This window comes from Podarcis pityusensis (genome assembly GCF_964106645.2).
Source record: "Podarcis pityusensis genome assembly, chromosome: 9".
In the NCBI taxonomy this organism is placed as follows: domain Eukaryota; kingdom Metazoa; phylum Chordata; class Lepidosauria; order Squamata; family Lacertidae; genus Podarcis; species Podarcis pityusensis.
Window position 1 is genome coordinate 3,876,865 of NC_138034.1, and position 19,314 is coordinate 3,896,178.

At 41.6% G+C, this 19,314-nt stretch overlaps 2 protein-coding genes across 2 annotated transcripts in view; one reads left to right on the top strand and one right to left on the bottom strand.

The window, feature by feature from the left end:
- Positions 1-376: 376 nt before the first annotated feature.
- BOD1L1 (biorientation of chromosomes in cell division 1 like 1) overlaps positions 377-19,314 on the bottom strand; it is a 38,402-nt gene continuing 19,464 nt past the window's right edge. Inside the window, exons 11-25 of the mRNA XM_081021485.1 lie at positions 18,237-18,304; positions 16,908-16,977; positions 12,590-12,663; positions 12,162-12,246; positions 11,904-11,983; positions 11,016-11,100; positions 9,495-9,562; positions 8,668-8,743; positions 8,555-8,589; positions 7,075-7,123; positions 6,115-6,143; positions 4,652-4,736; positions 4,032-4,230; positions 1,783-1,923; positions 377-1,687 (exon numbers count right to left, since the gene is read on the bottom strand). Of these exons, the coding sequence (XP_080877611.1) occupies positions 1,579-1,687; positions 1,783-1,923; positions 4,032-4,230; positions 4,652-4,736; positions 6,115-6,143; positions 7,075-7,123; positions 8,555-8,589; positions 8,668-8,743; positions 9,495-9,562; positions 11,016-11,100; positions 11,904-11,983; positions 12,162-12,246; positions 12,590-12,663; positions 16,908-16,977; positions 18,237-18,304 (1,253 nt within the window). The 3' untranslated portion in view covers positions 377-1,578. The remainder of the gene's footprint in view (positions 1,688-1,782; positions 1,924-4,031; positions 4,231-4,651; positions 4,737-6,114; positions 6,144-7,074; positions 7,124-8,554; positions 8,590-8,667; positions 8,744-9,494; positions 9,563-11,015; positions 11,101-11,903; positions 11,984-12,161; positions 12,247-12,589; positions 12,664-16,907; positions 16,978-18,236; positions 18,305-19,314) is intronic.
- On the top strand, positions 12,686-16,692 carry SDHD (succinate dehydrogenase complex subunit D). The gene is given in 3 exon segments (XM_081021476.1): positions 12,686-15,546; positions 15,550-15,711; positions 16,034-16,692. Coding segments are annotated over 3 exon segments (408 nt in total). The 5' UTR covers positions 12,686-15,444; the 3' UTR covers positions 16,178-16,692.

Genomic DNA, 19,314 nt, shown 5'->3' on the forward strand with positions numbered 1-19,314 from the left:
AAATTCATCATCAGATCACATAGCATGTCCATGGCTACAGCCTGCACTAAAAAAATCACGCACCCACTGTTGCCTGGGGCCGCAATGGTGCAAAAACGTGGTTACAAAGCACAGATTCACAGGGATTCTCAGGATTTTTGCATTGGGTCACCCCAAATTCACCATCAGATCACATGTCTGTGGCCACAGCACGAGGCACAAAAATGATACATCCACTGTTTCATTCAGAATCCCCCCCCCCTTTGTTTTCCTCCTCTAAAAACGATGTGCGTGTTATGGTCAGGTGCGTGTTATAGAGCGAAAAATACGGGTAACAAAATTTTCTTACCCATTGAAAAAGTTAATCTAGCGACTTAAAAAAAATACAGGACTCTAGTTTTGGGAAACGTTTTATAATTTATATATAAAAATTCAGTAAGAAACAAAGTAGAATATTTGACAGAAAAAATCACATTACAACAATAAAAGTCCCCAAAACAAAAAGAAAACAAATTAAAAAACATAGAATGCTGAATTTGGTTATAAAACATGAATATGAACATTTTAAAATAATCTCAGGTTATTTGGCAACTTACCACATCTTTGCAAGAGACAAATTCTGATAATAATAAAAAAAACCCCCAAAACTTTACATGAAACCGAACTTGAAGATTTGTTTTTGTGAGAGTAAAATGTAAGTATACTAATGATTCTGGCAGCAGGGCCAGGCGCTACATTCTCTTTTAATACTAGCATATAAAGTGTGAGATAAATGGTGAAGATCTTTAAATCCTGAAGGTGATACTTTAATTTCAGTGTTTCAATTGAAAAAGAGAAATACTGAGAGAAAAACATTTAGAAGCTTCAAAATGAGACAGTTTCCACTGTTTCAGCTGAAGGGGTCTAGTTCTATCTGAATGAACTCTAACTACTTTGACGCTGGGATAAAATTTACAGATGATAATATATTTCCAAGTGAATAGGGTGCCTTTACTAAGCACTGTAAATGCAGTTTTAAAACTTTTACCATACAGAAAGCCACGAGTGTGAGGAAAGAAAGTAAAGTCTCCTCCTTATACTAATTCTACTTGACTTGAATACATGCAGGAAAGTACTTTGCCAGTTAATTAGAGATTTGTTGAGTTCACTGAAAAGGAGTCCCTTCCCGCGCCCTAGACAATGCTAATGATGGCTGCACAACATTTAAGAATCCAGTTAAAATGACCAACGTAAGATAACATCAGAACAGCCCGCAGAACAGTCCTTGCTGTTTGATTAAGTTCATACGCAGTAAAATACATTCTTCTTTAAAATATGTGGCTTATGTACAAAGGGTGTCATTAAGAGGCCACTGGTGATGAGCAGATTGGAAGCATCAGCGAGTCACTCTCGACCATCTCTACTTGAGGTTCAAAGTAAACTTTTGCAATGCTTATAGACTTCTGCATAAACAAATAGTGTATAAAGCTGTTTAAATATGTTACATAGGTAACATGTTATACCTTGGAAACAAGCGCATGCAAAGCCTCTTTGTTTTACAAAGAAGCAGAGGAGAGTTTGTTTGTTTTCCCTTCCCCATTTGTCTGGCGTGGGGCAAAACTATCGCTTGGACTTCTTCGCCTCAGGTTCATCGCCCCTCTGGTGACTTTTCTTAGGCGACACCATGGGACTGGCTTCTCTTTTGCGCTTGGTGGGCTGTAACCTTGAACTGAAAAACAAACCAAAAAGCACGGTGAAATTACTCTGGAGAAGACGGCGTAGAGATATTCACAAACTAGAAGTGGCTTTCATTTCCATACTTACTGTGCCCCAGGAGATTTATTGGATTTTGCAACGGCAGGTGACTGCTTTTTCCCTGCTAACTTTCGATGGTTTGGAGGAGGAACTGCGCCAGGGCTTTGATTTTTAGATGTGGCTCGTGTTGTGGGCTTGCTGGGCTGCTTTCTGAAAAAATGAGCAGATAAGCATATGTAAACAGGACGGGTTACCTAGCAAATATAATAAAGTAGCACAAAAATTAAAAATGAATCTGTGCTTTCAGAGACACTCTTACACTGGCCGTTCCAAAGCAAGTAGCAATACTCGGCAGTCTCATGTTGGGATTGAGGTATTCTGCTTTCTGAAGTTAAATGTGCCAGTCGGACTGCTAAGTCTCTGTTTCGATCACAAGCAAGGACCTGAATCCTAGCAGAGGGAGAAACAGCAGGGGTGGTGGTGGTGGTTTGGAGTGGGGAAGTGGCAGGCAGGCAGAGTTGAGCTTGCACAGCCCACTGCTTCTAAATTGGTCCCTTATGCTAACATAGGAAGCTGCCTTAAACAGATTCCGTCCACTAGTCCATTTAACTCAGTACAGGCACTGACTCTCTCAGGTCTGAGCTGAGCTGACCATCTTGGCTATAAGTCCTGGAAGACCGGATTCCTGCCTTGCTGGCCCTTTTGCCACCTGGCCTGGGAAGGCAGGGCCCGGACTGAGTCCAGCTGCAAAAGCTGAGTCTGCTGAACAGACTCTTGGGCTGGGGTATTGTTTAGGGGGCTTCTGTTGCTGTTATTGATATTATTTTTAGTATCTTTATTTTTAGACCTGATGATTTATGTGGAAATGGCTCAATTTTATTGTGTACTTTTTGATGTTTTTTTTTATGACTCCTTTTGTAACTGTAAATATTTTCATGTATTAAGCTGCCTTGAGCATGGTTTTAACTATAGAAAGATGGCATACAAATAAAATGATGATCGTGACTTTGTAAGCCTTGTTGCTAGAGATCCTTTTAATTGAAGCTGCTGGGGACTGAGCCTGAGACCTTCAGGTGCAAAAGATGTGATCTCCAGGCCTTTTCTTTTGACCTAACAGAACTGCCATCAGAGTTTTGTTATATACATTTCCTATTATACAACATGGTCCATTCCTACTGTGGAGTAGGAATGATTTTAATGTGGAACTGCTGATACTGGGCACCACAATTTAAGAAGGATATTGATAAGCTGGAATGTGTGCAGAGGAGAGCAACCAAGATGAACAGGGGTCTGGAAACCAAGCCTTAGGAGGAACGGTTGATGGAGCTGAGCATGTTTAGCCTTGATATATTTGAAGATGGCGATCATATCTCCTCTCAGTCTCCTCTAATCAAGGGCTGTCCCATAAAAGATGGAACAAAGCTTGTTTTCTCCTGCTCTGGAGGGTAGGCCCCCAAACAAATGGCTTCAAGTTATAAGAAAAGGAGATTCTAACTAAACATCAGGAAGAACTTTCTGACGGTAAGCACTGTTTGAAAGTGGAACGAACTCTCTCGGGAGGTGGTGGGCTCTCATTCACTGGAGGTTTTTAAGCAGAGATTGGATGGCCATCTGTTATGCATGCTTTGGTAGAGATTCCCGCATTGCAGGGGGTTGGACTAGATGACCCTTGGGTCCCTTAGCTACTGTATCCTCCAGTGTGTGCATCCACACATGGAAGTGAGACAGAGAGGTGGGGAAAGAGACACATTATTAGTCAAAAACTAATGATGTAGCAAAACCTCTCTGACTCCTACCCAGGGAGTCAGTTTCTGCAATAAAGTTTGGATTGCTAGACGTGAAGCCTTCATGGGTCTAGAATACATTTATTTATTTCAAAAAAATTATACACCACTTAACTGTAAAAATATATGCACCCAAGATGCTAAGAGATCACCAAGGGAGGGAAGGTTATAAGACAAATTTGCTTCCTGAAGAAGCAGGTTGGCTAGAGTAATTTAGCAATAAAATGAAAGTATGAATATGGAATATATAGAAAGTCTCATCATTTTTTCCATAAGCAACAGCTGAGCAAAAGTTTTGGTAGGTAGGGATCACAAACAAAATGCCTTTATTATATTTTTATACAGAAAGATGAGGCAGAACTGGATTTGGGATGGATTCATTAATGACTGGAGTCAGAGGCCAGGATTCAAAGAAGTACAAGGTTGTGTCTGCTCATCCACTGGCGCTCTGGACTTCTTCCATTCCCACCACAGCCCTCCATGCTTGGTGACGCATCTAGCCCACTGCCCAAGTCTCTGGTGAGCCAACGTTACCTTTGTGCTTCCAATCTTGAGGCTGACCGTGTTGTGGCCCCTGAATGTATTTCGTCAGCATCATCACTGTTGTCACTGTCCTCCCCTCCGTTATCGCCACTCTCCTTGTTTTCATCCTTTTCATCTTTGTCTTTTGTCTCCTCTTCAACAGCAAGTGTTAGTTTCTGACGTTTTTTGTCTGGCTCAAGTGTGTCCTTCCCTACAAAATTTTATAAACACACTCAAATTTCCACCCAAGCCTCCAGAAGGGATATGGATACTTACTTTAGAAGGTGAATTCTAAATGGACCCCGTGAGTGGAGTAAGTAATTTTCCATTTCCGTAGCATTTTAATGCATACTTGTTTAAAATCTCTCCAAAAACATTTACAATAGTTTACTTCTTTAGTTCACAGCCAGAATTCATAGAAAACCCAAGAGGTTGTAGGCAAGCAGCTGGGATGTACCATTCCTGACATGAGATTACAGCAATTTGCACATTTCCCCATAATATTTACTTTAGCCATAACCCAATGATTTTCCCCTCGATGAATAAAGGATAATAAAACTGATATTTGTATAAGCTAACATGCACCTTAAACAATAGAAAAAGTTAAGAGAAGCAGAACCTCCATGTTTTACCTGTTTCCTCTGGTGGAATTAGAGGTCGTTTGGGCTTCCTTCCCCTTCGACGCACAGCCACCTCTGCCTCCCCTTCTTTAGCTTCCTAAAAGTTGGAAGTAAAGGGGGAAACAGTAAAGAAATTGAAAGCATACAGGGCTTCTGGCTGAGAAAAAAAAGACAAGGGGAACTCATAAGAGGGCTTATAAATTTATTGACAGTACGGAGAGGAGAGGAACATATTGCAGCACACTCTATGTACTTGTTCACAAAATACATACGTCACTTAGGGGAAACATGCAACAAGATGCGGATTTTTAATTTTTTTTTAAAGAATTTGAAAAGCTTATAGATGACAAACTGCTGAATGACTGCTACCCATGATCAGGTGTATAGTAAGGCATACAGTGGTACCTTGGTACTCAAACGCCTTGGTTCCCAAATGTCAAAAACCCGGAAGTAAGCATTCTGGTTTGCAAACGTTTTTCGGAAGCCAAACATCTAATGCGGCTGTCAGCTATTGTTTCTGGGGCGCCTGCACCAATCAGAAGCTGCGCCTTGGTTTTCAAACATTTCACAAGTCAAACGCACTTCCAGACTGGATTAAATTTGGCGCTTTTGTTTTTGCTATTTGTTTTGAGTTTTGGTTTTTGAGGCTTTTTTGGTTAATTTGTTTTTGTGACTGTGTGGAACCCAGTTCAGCTACTGATCGATTGTGTGATTGTGGAAATGAATAAAAGCCCCCCCCCTCCAAACAATGACTATCATCAGTGCAGGTAAGAAAAAATTGTAATTTAAATTTTTATCATCTACAAAACTGTCTTATTTATTTTATAGTACAGTACATTGATTATTGCTTTCATTTTATGGATCCATGGTCTCGTTAAGATAGTAAAATTCATGTTAAATTGCTGTTTTAGGGGTTGTTTTAAAAGTCTGGAACAGATTAATCCATTTTGCATTACTTTATATGGGAAAGCTTGTCTTGGTTTTCGAACGGACTTCCGGAATGGATTAAGTTTGAGAACCAAGGTGCCACTGTATTGCAAAACCTAGGAACGAGCAAGATTTTATAGGAGCAAGGTAAAAGAAATGTTGTCTCCTGATCTCCAAGGAACCAAGACTCCATTTGCCTCATCTATATTTTTTCAGGTGTCAGTGTGAGCACTGATATTGCCAGCAACTTAATTTGAGCCTTTACATTCAGACGCAATGTATCAAGGATTGAAAAATTCTAAGGACTGAGGATGGAGGATGCCTTCCTTTTATGCCCTACTCATAAGCACCCAGAGGCATATTGTTTCATTATGCTGGAAGACAGAAACCTGGAAACGATGGACCTTGGTTTCATTCAGTAACTCAATTCCAATGAAACAGTTTTCATTAGAGAAATGACCCTAAGCTAAATTATACAACTCCACAAAAATCAAACATTTTTAGGATCAAAGTGGAAAACAATTTGCACTAAAAGATCTTGAACTTACTTTGTGTCTCTCATTCAATGAACCTTTGACTAAAAAAGGAAGAAAAAAATGTGTTAAGAACTCTACATAAACTGCAACTCTGAACACACAAACTGTTATAACCGTCACTTTTCGTATGAAGTTAAAATTAAACTTAAATGACCAAGGAACTTAAAAAAAAAAAAAAAAGGGATTTCTTTCTAAAATTCGCCACAGCATAATAAAGCAAAAATTAAGTTATTTCTCACAGAGATGTCAACCAATGGCAAACAGAAGGCAGCTCAGGATTGCAGAAATGCTTGATGTTAGTTGTAAATGCTAGTCTGGTAAAAAGGTGGATGCAATTGGTTACTTCCCATGCCAGCAGCCTGAGTAAATCATGCAGTTGCTTCATTTCAAAATCTTACTGGAACAGTGTATGAAGCAGTGAGTCACCATGGTTACTTTGCCATTTGACCCAAGCACCCTAAACTGCCCTACTCACAGAAGTGGGAAATCTCTGGCATCCATGTCAATGCCACTGAAATCAGTCCACTTGGAAGCTGGACAAAGTGTTTTACTCACCTTTGAAATAGACGGGGGAAGGTCTTTGCATGCACCATTGTTTTGTAGATCCACAAGAGTTTATACAGTGGTACCTCTGGTTACGAATGCTTCAGGTTATGCGGTCTGCTAACCCGGAAGTAGCTGCTCCTGGTTGCCAACTTTGCCCCAGGATATGAACGGAAATTGCGTGCTGGACGTACGCACGCAGCGGAAGGCCCCATTAGCGAAAGCGCGCCTCAGGATAAGAACGGTTTCAGTTTAAGAACGAACCTTTGGAACGAATTAAGTTTGTAACCAGAGGTACCACTGTATAAGGCTATATCTGAATTTTTGGAGCAGTAACTCTTTCAAGAAAAATGGCTGTGTTACAGATGCACCTCATCCTTTCCACTCTTTCTTCCTTTCCAAAGAGAATTTTTTTTTTGGAATAATTACCTTTTGGAGTAATCATCTCTCTACTGCTAGAACCTGAAGACCGCTGCATCTAATTAAAAACAAAAATAGCAGTATATTTCTATAGTGCAGGATTAGAAAAATTAAAACACTGCTTTCAGGCCCTGTTTAGGTCTTATCACTCAAAGAGGAAACACCCACTGAATGGGGTTGTGAGGACAGATCTCTCCCCCCCCCCCAAATGAAGCCACATGTCTCCCGACTCCTTCAGACATTGACAGTGCATTTCTGCAGCACAGAGCTTTGCAGATCTATGGAGGCTCCTTGCAAGAGTGGGAACCCTGGAAGATCAGGATTCCTAGTCCCATGAGTGGCCTCCGCAGATATGCAAGGCTCTCTACTGTGTGAAAGTGCCAAAAAACTCAGGTGCCTCTGGGTGGGGGCAGGGTGAATGGTGCGTATTTGAATTTAATCTCTACATGCGTTCTCTCTTAAGGTGATAAGTCCTGAAGAGGGCTATACTGTTTCTTCAGTTAATGCAAATAAAAATAAAATAATCTAATATGCACAAGCACATTCTTTGTTACGGTCCAAAGACCCGCAAAATTCTAATATGCAGTACATTTTACAACTCAAGACCATTTCTCAGATCACACAACAACAAACCTGGCTTTGCCATGAAATCTACAGTTGACTTTTCTGTAAGCTGGCAAACTACTGCTTTCAATGAAGCTCACACGTTCAGCTGCCAATCACTAAGTGCTGCAGTGATCCAGTATATGACATGTTCTGGGCCAATTCATACCCCCAGTTTAAAAGTTCTTTTATGCAGGAGCAGTTATGTTTCCTTCCACAGAGATTTCATGCCTTATGGCAAACAGGCAAACACCTTGTTGGTGCCTCCACTGGGGGCTGACCATGTCAGTGCCCATTTGTGGACTGCCCTGCCGAGTGAGGTTTCTCCTTCTCCCTCATTACTGGCTTTCAGGAGGAATTTAAAAACATTCCTGTTTTCCCAGCCATTTGGTGGATGAAAGATACTGGCAACCCTGAAATAATGGAGTGAGAGAACCTGATTGCTTTTCAACTGTTTTTAATGATATTGTTATTGATGTGTTGGGTGCCTTTGGGAGAAAGTGAGGGATAAAAAAATAATAGCATGAAGAAAATACAGGCAAGGTATTTCATCTAGTTATTTATATGCTGCCTTCCTGGCCTGACAACAGACCTCCAAGGCAGGTGACAAAAAAAAAGAAAATATGCACCAACCCACTGGAAATCTCGAGTTATCTGAATATCACAACTATTTTTGAAGGTGCCCTCCATTTAAAAAATAATCCGCTATAGTGTGGGAGAAAACAAGGGTAATGCCTTGAGCTCAGGGAACCAGCTTAATAGCCCATGGGATCCTGGCGATTGTTGTGTTATTGCAATTGAAAAAAATATAAAAGAGTGTTCCACAGAGAGCCAGCAATCCCACAATATGTGAGCATCCAAACAGAATATCCATCCAAATGCTTACATTTCCAGTTCTTGAGTCAGCTTCTGAAACTTGACCTGAAAGGAAAAATAAACCTCCTGAGTTTAATGAAATGCTGAAGTACATTTTCCATGGTGACGCAGCACTGTACTTACCAAGCAGTGCCATTATTTCAATAGGATATTTACGGGGTCTTCCTCTTTTCCGCTTAACTGGTACTTGCTTTTTTTCCTAAACAAAAGGACAAACAAATGTTGTTTAAGTCAACTCAAAGTGTCCACTAAGGCAACTGGATTATGAACAAAGAGTCTTGTGTTACATTAAAGGACTAACCAATTTATTGCTGTGTAAGCTTTCACTTACTAGTGCCCACAAAACTAACACAACATGTCCAGAAATAGTGATTCTTCACATTATAGTCGCATTATATGATAGCGTCTTTCCCAACCTCTCTCACACACCATAGATTAAGTCAAACATTTTCTTTTAAGTTTCGCTATTTCAGTGGAGAGTTACAAATCCGCTAAAGTCTCCTCTCCCATTGAAATCAAAACCATGGCTGGGATGGATTCTTAATAGCCAAGGAAAGTTAAACCATTTATAAGCTCTGGTGTGCACCAACGTTATTCACAATGATAATAATTACTTAGTATTTGTGTCAAGGTCAACCAGTGGAGCTATTCTGAGTGGTTTGCGGTTTATTACAGCCCCCAGTAGCCTGCTTGGACCAATTAGTGAGGCACTTTCCAGATAAAAGTGCTCACAACCATTCCAACATGCACTTCAGAATATATACAGAATACAGGATCAGTTCTGGTTGAAGCAACTCGACTTATTGGGTACTTCTCTCAGAATTCAGCAAATTCTCTCCTCCCTTTCTTCTCCCAGCCTCCCATCCTGGGAGATCTTCCCTTCCCTTCACCAGCCATCCATCAGGAAAGTATACTTTCAAATAACTATCAGAATAGGCCATGTTACTTGCCTCAACAGGATTTACACTGGATTTCTCATCTGACTTTTCACAAATATCCGCTTTGCCAACAATCTCATCTGCAGGGAAAAACGTTTTTTAATTTTTTTAAAAAACACAAATTAAATCCCCACCATCATTTTTGAGTAATTGCTTAAACCAGTGACTTCCTCTGAATTGTACATTGCCTGGTTTTCACTTGCAGCACACCCCATCACTTTGACTTCTTTGACAATCTAGATAAACATCAACGAATATGCAGCTGCTATAACCTATCCTACAGTTTGTTGCATCATGTATCACTGTATACACCTGTGCTTCTATGGCAGGGATCAGCAACCTTTTTCAGCCCTGGGCCAGTCCACTGTCCCTCAGACCATGTGGTGGGCTGGAATATATATATATATATATATATATTTTGGGGGGGGGAATGAACGAATTCCTATGCCCCACAAATAACCCAGAGATGCATTTTAAATAAAATGACACATTCTACTCATGTGAAAACACGCTGGTTCCCGAACCGTCCGGGGGCCGGATTGAGAAGGCAAATGGGCTGCATTCGGGCCCCGGGCCTTAGGTTGCCTACCCCTGTTCTATGGGGTAGGTATGCAAAGGAGCAGGATATTTGCTTAATACAGTGGAACCTCAGTTTTCCAACGTAATCCGTTCCGGAAGTCCATTCGACTTCCAAAACATTTGAAAACCGAGGCTCAAAGGGACGCCAGCAAGTTCAATGGGGAAAATTGAGAAACATGCCTTGGAAGCTGTTTGGCTTTTGAGGGGCATTAGAAAACGGAAGCATTCACTTCTGGGTTTTTGGTGTTTGGCTTCCAAAATGTTTGGCAGCCGAGATGTCCGAAAACCGAGGTTTGACTGTACACAGGAGCAGCAGTTCTACTTATTCACTAGACTGTGGTCCAGACATGGGTGGACTATTCTCCATCCAGCAGGAAGGAGGCTCTTTGGAGCTGGGGTTGTCTGTTTTCTGAAAAGGGAACTGCATAACAAGGTGGACCAGGAGATGTTTCTGGAGTCTGTAAAACTTGAGTACTGTTAATTAGAATGTTGCAAATGTGTAAAGACATATTGGGTAAAGTTATATTGGAAGAAATATGATTTAAAATTATGATTAATGATTTATATGGATTGATAAAGGAAGATTAACTCTATTTGATTAATTAGGAAAATAGTCAGAGGAAAGTTTAAGCAGGAATTGAACATGCACAGTCGATGGAAATAGGAATGGATGGGAAAGTATTAGAAATTAAGAAAAAGCATTTTACTGTGAGTAGCAAAAGAGAGAGGGAAAAGATGCCTTGAAAGGGGGGGATAGAGGTCAATTTTTACATTTGTGTCAAATTTGAATTAATTTGTTAAAAATTTGGAAAACTTATAAAAATTAATTGGCCAAAAAAGAGAAAAGAACTGGGGTTGCCAACCCAACACCAACAAAGGCTTTCATTGGTCCCTCCCCAAAAATGAAAGGTGTCTTCTAACCCTTTCAGGAAAATTCTGTAACTCTGATGTTACCTTTTCCTGCTACAGTTTCTGATGAAGGTTGCAGAGACTTGGCATCACCTTCAAGGGTATCTTCTGAGTCCCTGGAAGTTGTTTCCTATGAAATTATAAAACATGTTAAAATACTGCGTGCTGTAGTACTAACAGAACGGCATTGTGAACTACTACATTTAAAGGTTGCCACCACAACTAGTTACGTAAATTATTCTGACAGAAATAACTGATAAGCCGCTTCTGAGGAGGAGCCACATCTCCTTCCAAAAAGCTTCCAAAAGGTGTAATTAAGTGGTGACTTGACAGCAAAGTTTATCTGTCGTTCTTATCTCTGCATAACACATGCAACATGGGATTAATTCCTCCTACATGCTCTGGATGGATTGTTCGCTGATGTGGAATCGAGAAAGCCCATCAGATGGGTGAGCGACTGGAGTGGGAGAAACTATAGCTTGCCCAAGCACCATGGAAATTAATCTCTAGAGAAAATACCAGCTGCACTGTCTTTAATTATTTCTGAAACTACTATAAATCACGAAAGAATTTAAAGAAAATGCTCATCTGTCAGTAAATATGTCAATCCAAACTACGACCCTAAAGCTGGTTTGAAAAGAGACGTCACGGAAAAGGCTGAAGGTAAAACTGTCTTCTAGGAAGCTCATTTGCAGTTTACTTTGAGGAAAGCTACAACAAGGCAGCTGTCTATAAGGGACGAGAGATTCTCTGAGAAGTGCTTATGTTGTTGTTTTGTTACATTTTTGATCCTACGTTCCACGACTGATTGCATTGACAGTAATGAGAATTAATGGATGCTGCTGCACCCGTTATGGGGAATGTGGCTTTGAGCAAGCATTTCAAGCAGATATGTTGAGAAGTAATATATCTGTAAACAGATTTAAAGTATACCGTATTAGATTCTGCTCTGGCTTCAAAATACTGGCTTTCTTCAGCTTCTTCTCCCAAAATCTGACACACTGGACCATGACCTGCAAAATAAATTTAACCCTTTAAAAAAAAAATTCTGAAGACTTAGTCTTCAGTGCTGAGTGCTGAAACCTTGTACGTATTTTTTTCCTAAATCAGATTGGCCTGTAAACCATCCCATGCAAACTAGTCAAATGTTTGCCAGAGACAACAAGGCAGGAGTATTTATTTGTTAACTACCTGATTCACCCTCTTCGATACCAGGATGTCTGTCTGTTTCTGGCATGAAGCTCTCTTCCTTCTGATCAGGTATTTCTACCTGCAACTAAGAGGAGGAGAGGAAATAGATGAGAAAGTAAATATTTCCATGTTGGATCAAGACTGAAAGTGGAACTAGTCCAGCATTCTGTTCTGAACAGCAGCCAGCCGAGATGCGTCAGGGAAGATGCCAAGCAGATCATCAAAGTTACAGCTGTCCATGGTTGCTTGCCTCCATTGTCCGCTATTAAGAGCGATACTGCTCTGGAACAAGGCGGTTTCATTTAGCTATCCCAATATAGAAATCATGCCTTTGATAGACATGCTCCAAAAAAACTGTATTTTTTTAAAAAAAGAAAGAAAGAAAAAATCTTCAGTAAAGAAAAGTAAAACAAGAAAGAAATGCAAACCTCTAATGATTTCTCTCTAGAAACTTGGACTTCTACTGCTTCTGTTACGACTGAAGTGTCTGTTGTTTCAAGTGCTAAAAAACAAAAGCAGAAAGGCAGAAAAAAGGACTATTAAAAGCACTGAGCATTCCAAGTGCTTTACAAAGCAGTGTCTCAATGTGTATGCTCTTTGCAATAAGCACCCTCTGCTCACTCAGAGAGATATTTACAGTTCTTTATTTTACATATGTACAAGCAGCACATTACAATCATGCGTCCGAATTGTCTGGTTCAGATTCGGAGAGTGGTCTTCCCTGGCTTCTCCTCCAACAGAAAAGGTGGGGACGTCTCTGATCCCTGTGTTTTACCCCTCTCCTTTCCTGTGCAGAAGGCACAGGCACAGGCTCTCCATCTGTTCCTCAACTTCCTGTGAGGTGCTAGGGCTCTGCTTCAGCATCGGAGAGCCTTCCTGCCTCCGGGCTCTCTCCCTCTTCCCCATCCTTCAGTTCCTCTCTATCTCCCTCTGACTGTTCCCGCTCCTCAAAGGCGTTCCCTGGCAGCCCCGTGACACTCAATCATTTCATGAATCTGTAAGGTCAACCAATTATCTCTATATTGTAGATGCAGACCGCTTCCTAGAGACTTCTGGCAGATATGAGATTCCTGATTTATACTTACATTTCCTTAACAGTATGTTAATCACAAGCCCAAGATGGATTTTAAGAACTACTATGAAGTGCTCTCAGAACTATGCAAACAAGTTTCAGCTAGAACAGGGGTAGGCAACCTAAGGCCCGTGGGCCGGATGTGGCCCAATCGCCTTCTAAATCCGGCCCACAGACGGTCCGGGTATCAGCGTGTTTTCACATGAGTAGAATGTGTGTTTTTATTTAAAATGCATCTCTGGGTTCTTTGTGGGGCACAGGAATTCGTTCATATTTTTTCTTCAAAATATAGTCCGGCCCACCACATGGTCTGAGGGACGGTGGACCGGCCCACAGCTGAAAAAGGTTGCTGACCCCTGAGCTAGAAACTTGTACAGAAAAATAATATTTCTACACAAAGGCACAGGAAGCAGTCCTCAGGCAGACCTTACTACTCACCTCCCCACCCCAATCCATGGGCTTCAGTTCAGAGGTGCTGTGCCTACTGCAGGCATGGCCAAACTTGGCCCTCCAGATGTTCTGGGACTACAATTCTCATCATCCCTGATGACTGGTCCTGTTAGCTAGGGATGATGGGAGTTGTAGTCCCCAAACAGCCGGAGGGCCAAATTTGGCCATGCCTGGCCTACCGCATCCCAATGCATATGCATTTTATCCCCATTAGCTATAAATTTGCTCATGTGGATTTCAGCAGCAGTACTGAAATGCTCCCACTTAAAAAAAATCAAACCCCCATTATGCTATTATTTATAGGTTAGCCTTATTTCAGAGGAAACTTTTCTGGGATTATAGCAGCAACACTCTGTGCTCAGGAATCTGCTTTTTCTCCTGCTTTATAACAGTTTGCACCCCCAGCCAATATCCAAATTCTCATTGGCCACTTCACGGGCAACATCCCGTAGTACCAATTCTAATTCTTTCACACTGCAATACAGTAATGTGGACGATACCAACCAGGTTTCCTCTTCTGATGTCACTTGTCAGGAAAGGGATTCAAGTGTCAGATGTGCATAAGCCTCTAGCCTGTTCCCTGTCTTGACTCACTTTCCAGCAGTCAGGAGACAGTAAAAGGGCTCCTCAACCCCTCCTTTCCATCATGAGCAGCAGCAAGGCTTTCAAAGAGCCCTCTCTTTCTTATGCAGGTCAGCTGCTCGCTCCCAGGCACTGCAGAGAGAGGCCTCTTGGGGTTGAAGGATTATGCTGAGCAATAGGCAGGAAGCCTGTGCCTCCCAGTTGCTTATTCCAACTTTAAAATGTTTAAAATTCTGATTTACTGGAACTTCCTATTGTAAACGTAGACTATAGCTAGCTACTGGTATTAATCCAAGAACCCCTTCCAAAAACAATGCTCTTTCTCTAAACCACTGAAAACACGTACACGGTTCCTTTCATTGATACTTCATTAAACAACAAGAGAACATTTCAGTTGTTAAATATACTGTCAAACACAGAGTTGGATCTTAGTTTCTCAAACAGCAATGGGGTGTTTACATTCCTTGCAGTTTCAAACTATGAAATTCACTGTCTGCTGTGCACACTCAGCCCTGACAGAAGACATGATTATTTTATAAACAACTTCCTTTTACCTAGGTAGAATAATCTCAAACAAAGCAGAGGGAGTGCTCTAAAAATGTCTCTAATAAAAGTTTTGCAAATTTAACATTTGCCTTATATAACAAGAATTACATATCAAAGCAAAAGGACTCCCTTGTAAATATCTTAGAAATTGTGAAATACTTTACCAAGGCAGTAGTTCCATATGCACAGCAACACCCTGTACCCATGGCCTCTTTGCACCCTTCCCAAATTTGCACTTGAGGGTGGGGGGAAACACCCAGAACAGATTTAGGGGGCACACAGGGAGAGGGAGGGGACATTCCATTGCACAGCCGGAAGTCCCTGTACTGATGGAACTACTTCGCTGTATACAACCCTCACAAGGGTTAAATTTGAGTTACACTAAATTTACTTAAACTGAAAGGATGGGGGGGCCTCAACTGAAATGAGGATTTAAGATCTCTCTCTCTCCAATGCTGAAACAGCTAGTGCAGCGGAATAGTTTTTCAGACATTTACTTTTAGTTCAGTTTAGTACACTTAACACTATGGCAAGGGTGGGGAACCACTTTTGTTCAGCCTTCTGGGGGCTGCTTCTGACACCCACCTGTCAACTGCCTGACCTTGTATAACCTTTGATAGATCTGGACGGCAAATGGTGCAAGATGGCGGTGGGGCTGTTGCGGGTGGGGCTGGGCAGACCCCACGGCGGGGAGTCGCTGGTTCCAAGGCTGCCTCTCTGCACTGGACTGGTGAGTGAGCAGTCAGTGGCCTCCTGCTTGGGCTCCTGCCTGCAGCTTACCTGTATCCTGGACCAACCATGGACTACTCATTGGCTGCCACTCTCACACTCCATGGTCACTGGGGCCTTGGGCAAATAGTAACTGACTACGTCCATGGAGACAGGGACGCGGGTGGCGCTGTGGGTAAAACCTCAGTGCCTAGGGCTTGCCAATCACATGGTTGGCGGTTCGAATCCCCGCGGCGGGGTGAGCTCCCGTCTTTCGGTCCCAGCTCCTGCCCACCTAGCAGTTCGAAAGCACCCCCAAGTGCAAGTAGATAAATAGGTACCGCTTTATAGCGGGAAGGTAAACGGCGTTTCCGTGTGCTGCGCTGGTGCAGGCTCGCCAGAGCAGCTTCATCACACTGGCCACGTGACCCGGAAGTGTCTCCGGACAGCGCTGGCCCCCGGCCTCTTAAGTGAGATGGGCGCACAACCCTAGAGTCGGACACCTTTACCTTTACCTTACGTCCATGGAGAGACATCTATTAAACTGGCCAACACTGGCCTCTACCTGCTCTCAGCACTCACCTTTGCTGGCCTCTGCTACTTCTATTACCACGATGTGGGCATCTATAGGGCCGTGGCCATGCTGTGGAGCCTCTGAGGCACAATACGTCACCTACCAGCAACATTCAACGATTGTTCACTGCTGCCTCTGCTTCATTGTATGAGGGAGAAATAGCAACAGGGGCCCCCACGCGGCATATAGCAGAATGACTTGGGGAAAGAGGCATCCAAATATGGGTCAGCAGCCACAGCCATTCAACAAAATGTGGGGATCTCTCGTTGAGAAAAGAGCTAGGCTTGAGACAGGCTAGAGAGCTCACAAAGTTCTGATGTTAATGCAGAGGGCAAACTAGTAGTGATTGTAGTGGCAGCCTTTTTTTGTATGGCTGACCCCTTTCCTCTGTCAAATGGCAGCTTGGTTTCAACAGGTGCAGCAGAACTGGTCTTGAATTCCAGTCCCTTGGGGTTTTTTTTGGTCCTGATATTGCAATTAGTGGATTGTGTACACGGCATCTTGCATGGTGCTCAGGCTGGGCCCTAAGCAGTTGCTGTGCAAAAGGGAATTTTTCTTTTCTTTTTGCTTCACTGATGTACAATAAAGAATTTACAGAACCCTAAAAAAAAATAAAAAATCTGATCGATCTGCACCCACTTAAATTAAGCTGCACTAAATGGAAGTCTCACTCCCCAGGAACAACTGGGGCTGCATGACTAACCTCCTGATGTGGATCAGATGTTTTATGAAATGTAATATTTAATTCTATTGATAAATCCCGAAGATTATAACCTGCAACAGTTTATCACTGCCGTTAGAAACAGGAATTTACCTTTGGAAATCAATTCTGGTTGAATCTCTTCAGAGAGGTTTTCTTCTTCCATGCTTCTACATTGTGGGTCCTATGAAGCGAAGGGAAGGAAAATCTTTCAGGACTCCAAAAATTAGTAGTTAGGGCATGCTCAGTTTGTTAAATTACCCAGTACTTACACTAAAAGTGGATAATCATTATTTCACAGGCATGGAAATGTCTGTATGGAAAACCTGAATATTCTGGTAATAAAATCCAGAAAAGTTCCTTTGAGAGTCTGAAATTTGACATGCAGTATCAACATAAACAACTAAGGGGTGTTCTAAAAGTTAGAAAGCTATTTTCAACCTTCCATCCCTTTGATGAAAGTGCTGGCTGCAAAGTGAAACTGTGGGAAAAGAATAAGGTCTGGAGATAAGAAGACAGGAGACTCAAGCTTTTAAGGCAGAGACTATAAACCTTAAAGTGGAGAGTGAGTTGTCAATAAGACCAAGAACACTCAATATGGCAAAAACACTGTTGGACACCCCACTGACTGTTGGCATCATACAGCAATTACTGGATGAGCAACTAAAATAGATCTGAACTGAGATGGATAAGGTGGTGAATGAAAATGGTCAAGAGAAAGATGAGGTTAAAGACACAGAAGCTTTGGAGAAAAATATTGATTGCCAGAACAAGGCCTGCCAGAAGAGGAGAGTGGAATGATAAAGCTGGAGGCAGTAGATGATGGAATGGAGAGCACCTTTACACAGGTGCCTGGAGAAGTAAAATAGTCTTGCAGTGGAATTATGATGTTGGAGAAGTGGAATGGAACCATGGATGGAGAGATTACGGAATATTCTGAGCTGGCAGAGACAGAGCTGGGAGAGAAAGGATTCTGTGTACAATTTGGAGCGAATTTAGAGTGAAAAACTTTTTTTAAAAACCCTGCTTCTTTTTCTTCTTGTTTCTTTTTTTGAGTGGTTTCTACTCTGGATCACTGAGGAGACTGTACGCACATGATGGAGATGGCTGGCTGGTGAATGACCCTGCGTGAAAGGCTGGAAAGGGAAGATCTCCCAGAGTGGGAGAAGAAAGGGAAGCCCCTGGGTGAGAGCTGGGAGAGTCCAGCCCTTTCTGTGTAACGTTTGATTAAGATCTACCTCTGAAAGATGGCTTTGTATTTACTTTGCTTTCCCTTTCCTTTTTTATTTTTAGTTAGCTTGTTTTATATTGTACTGTAGGATGAAAAAGTTTCAATATAAATTTATTGGGATGGGGGAAAGAATTCAAATAAATTAACTTTTCTCCCTAGTTAAGTCCAGAAACTAAATCAAAGGAATAAAATCTTTTAAAACACCATAATACCTCAATAGCTGTCATCCTGGTCCTTTGTTCCAGCTCTTCAGCCACAACTGGGTGAATTTCTTTGCTGTCTAACAAAAGCAATTTAAATGTTTATATTCATTTGATTATACTCTTTGCAATGTTACTGCTGTCTTGCAATATTTGATGTCATCTATTAACTGCATTCCTTCATAGAGTCCTTTGTCTAGAACACCAAGCACCACTCTATTAATATATTATTTTAACAGCAAGCTCGGTATTCAGCATGTTCTTACAAGGCCCTAGCATATGAATCAACAGTGTCTCTATGCTTTGGGCTCTTTGACAGAAGCAGGCGCCCTCAAACTACATTCCTCTTGGGGGATGAAATGGGCATACAGTGTCCCTGTTGTGCCTTTGGCTCTCTTCAGTAAAGATTTTACAATTAAACTTACTTGCATGATTCCTTATTCTCTGTGGCATTTTATATCTAGGCAAAAGCAAGCTAATCTCTCTCCCCATTCAAGGCCATGCTACAAGATTATTAAAGATAGAAGCTTCTGGTGCAGGTAACTGTTCCTTTCTCTGTGTTTCATTAGGAACTGGTGGGTTTAAAATAACTAAGCCTTCCATGGCTTGGCTTCAGAGGATATCCCAGATAGAAAGTTAAACGTGAACTTTATTGTCTGTTCCACAAAACAGAACAGTTCTAGAAATTCCTAACTCTTCCAGATATTGCCAAATCCAGCACAACCCTAGTGACGAAAGAATGTAACATTTACACACCATGATTTCAAAGGTATAGGATTGTAAGACAATTTTCAGTTTTATAAAGGCTTTGATTCTTTGCACTACTTTATACTTTATACTGCAAGTTACTGCTTCATAGTACCCCACTATCTGAAGTCAGATGTGGCAGCTAAAGAGTGTGGGTGGTATTCAAGTACATTTTACTCGGTTTAAATTACCCATTGAAGTTATTATACCTGACTTAGTTATGTTCATTCATTTCAATGGGTAATGCCACATAAAACTTACCTGCCGGATACCTAAACCAGTATATTTCGGGCAGCAGGCAGAGAGACCTTTCGTTCCCCAAGAATTTTAACCTCAGGTGCAT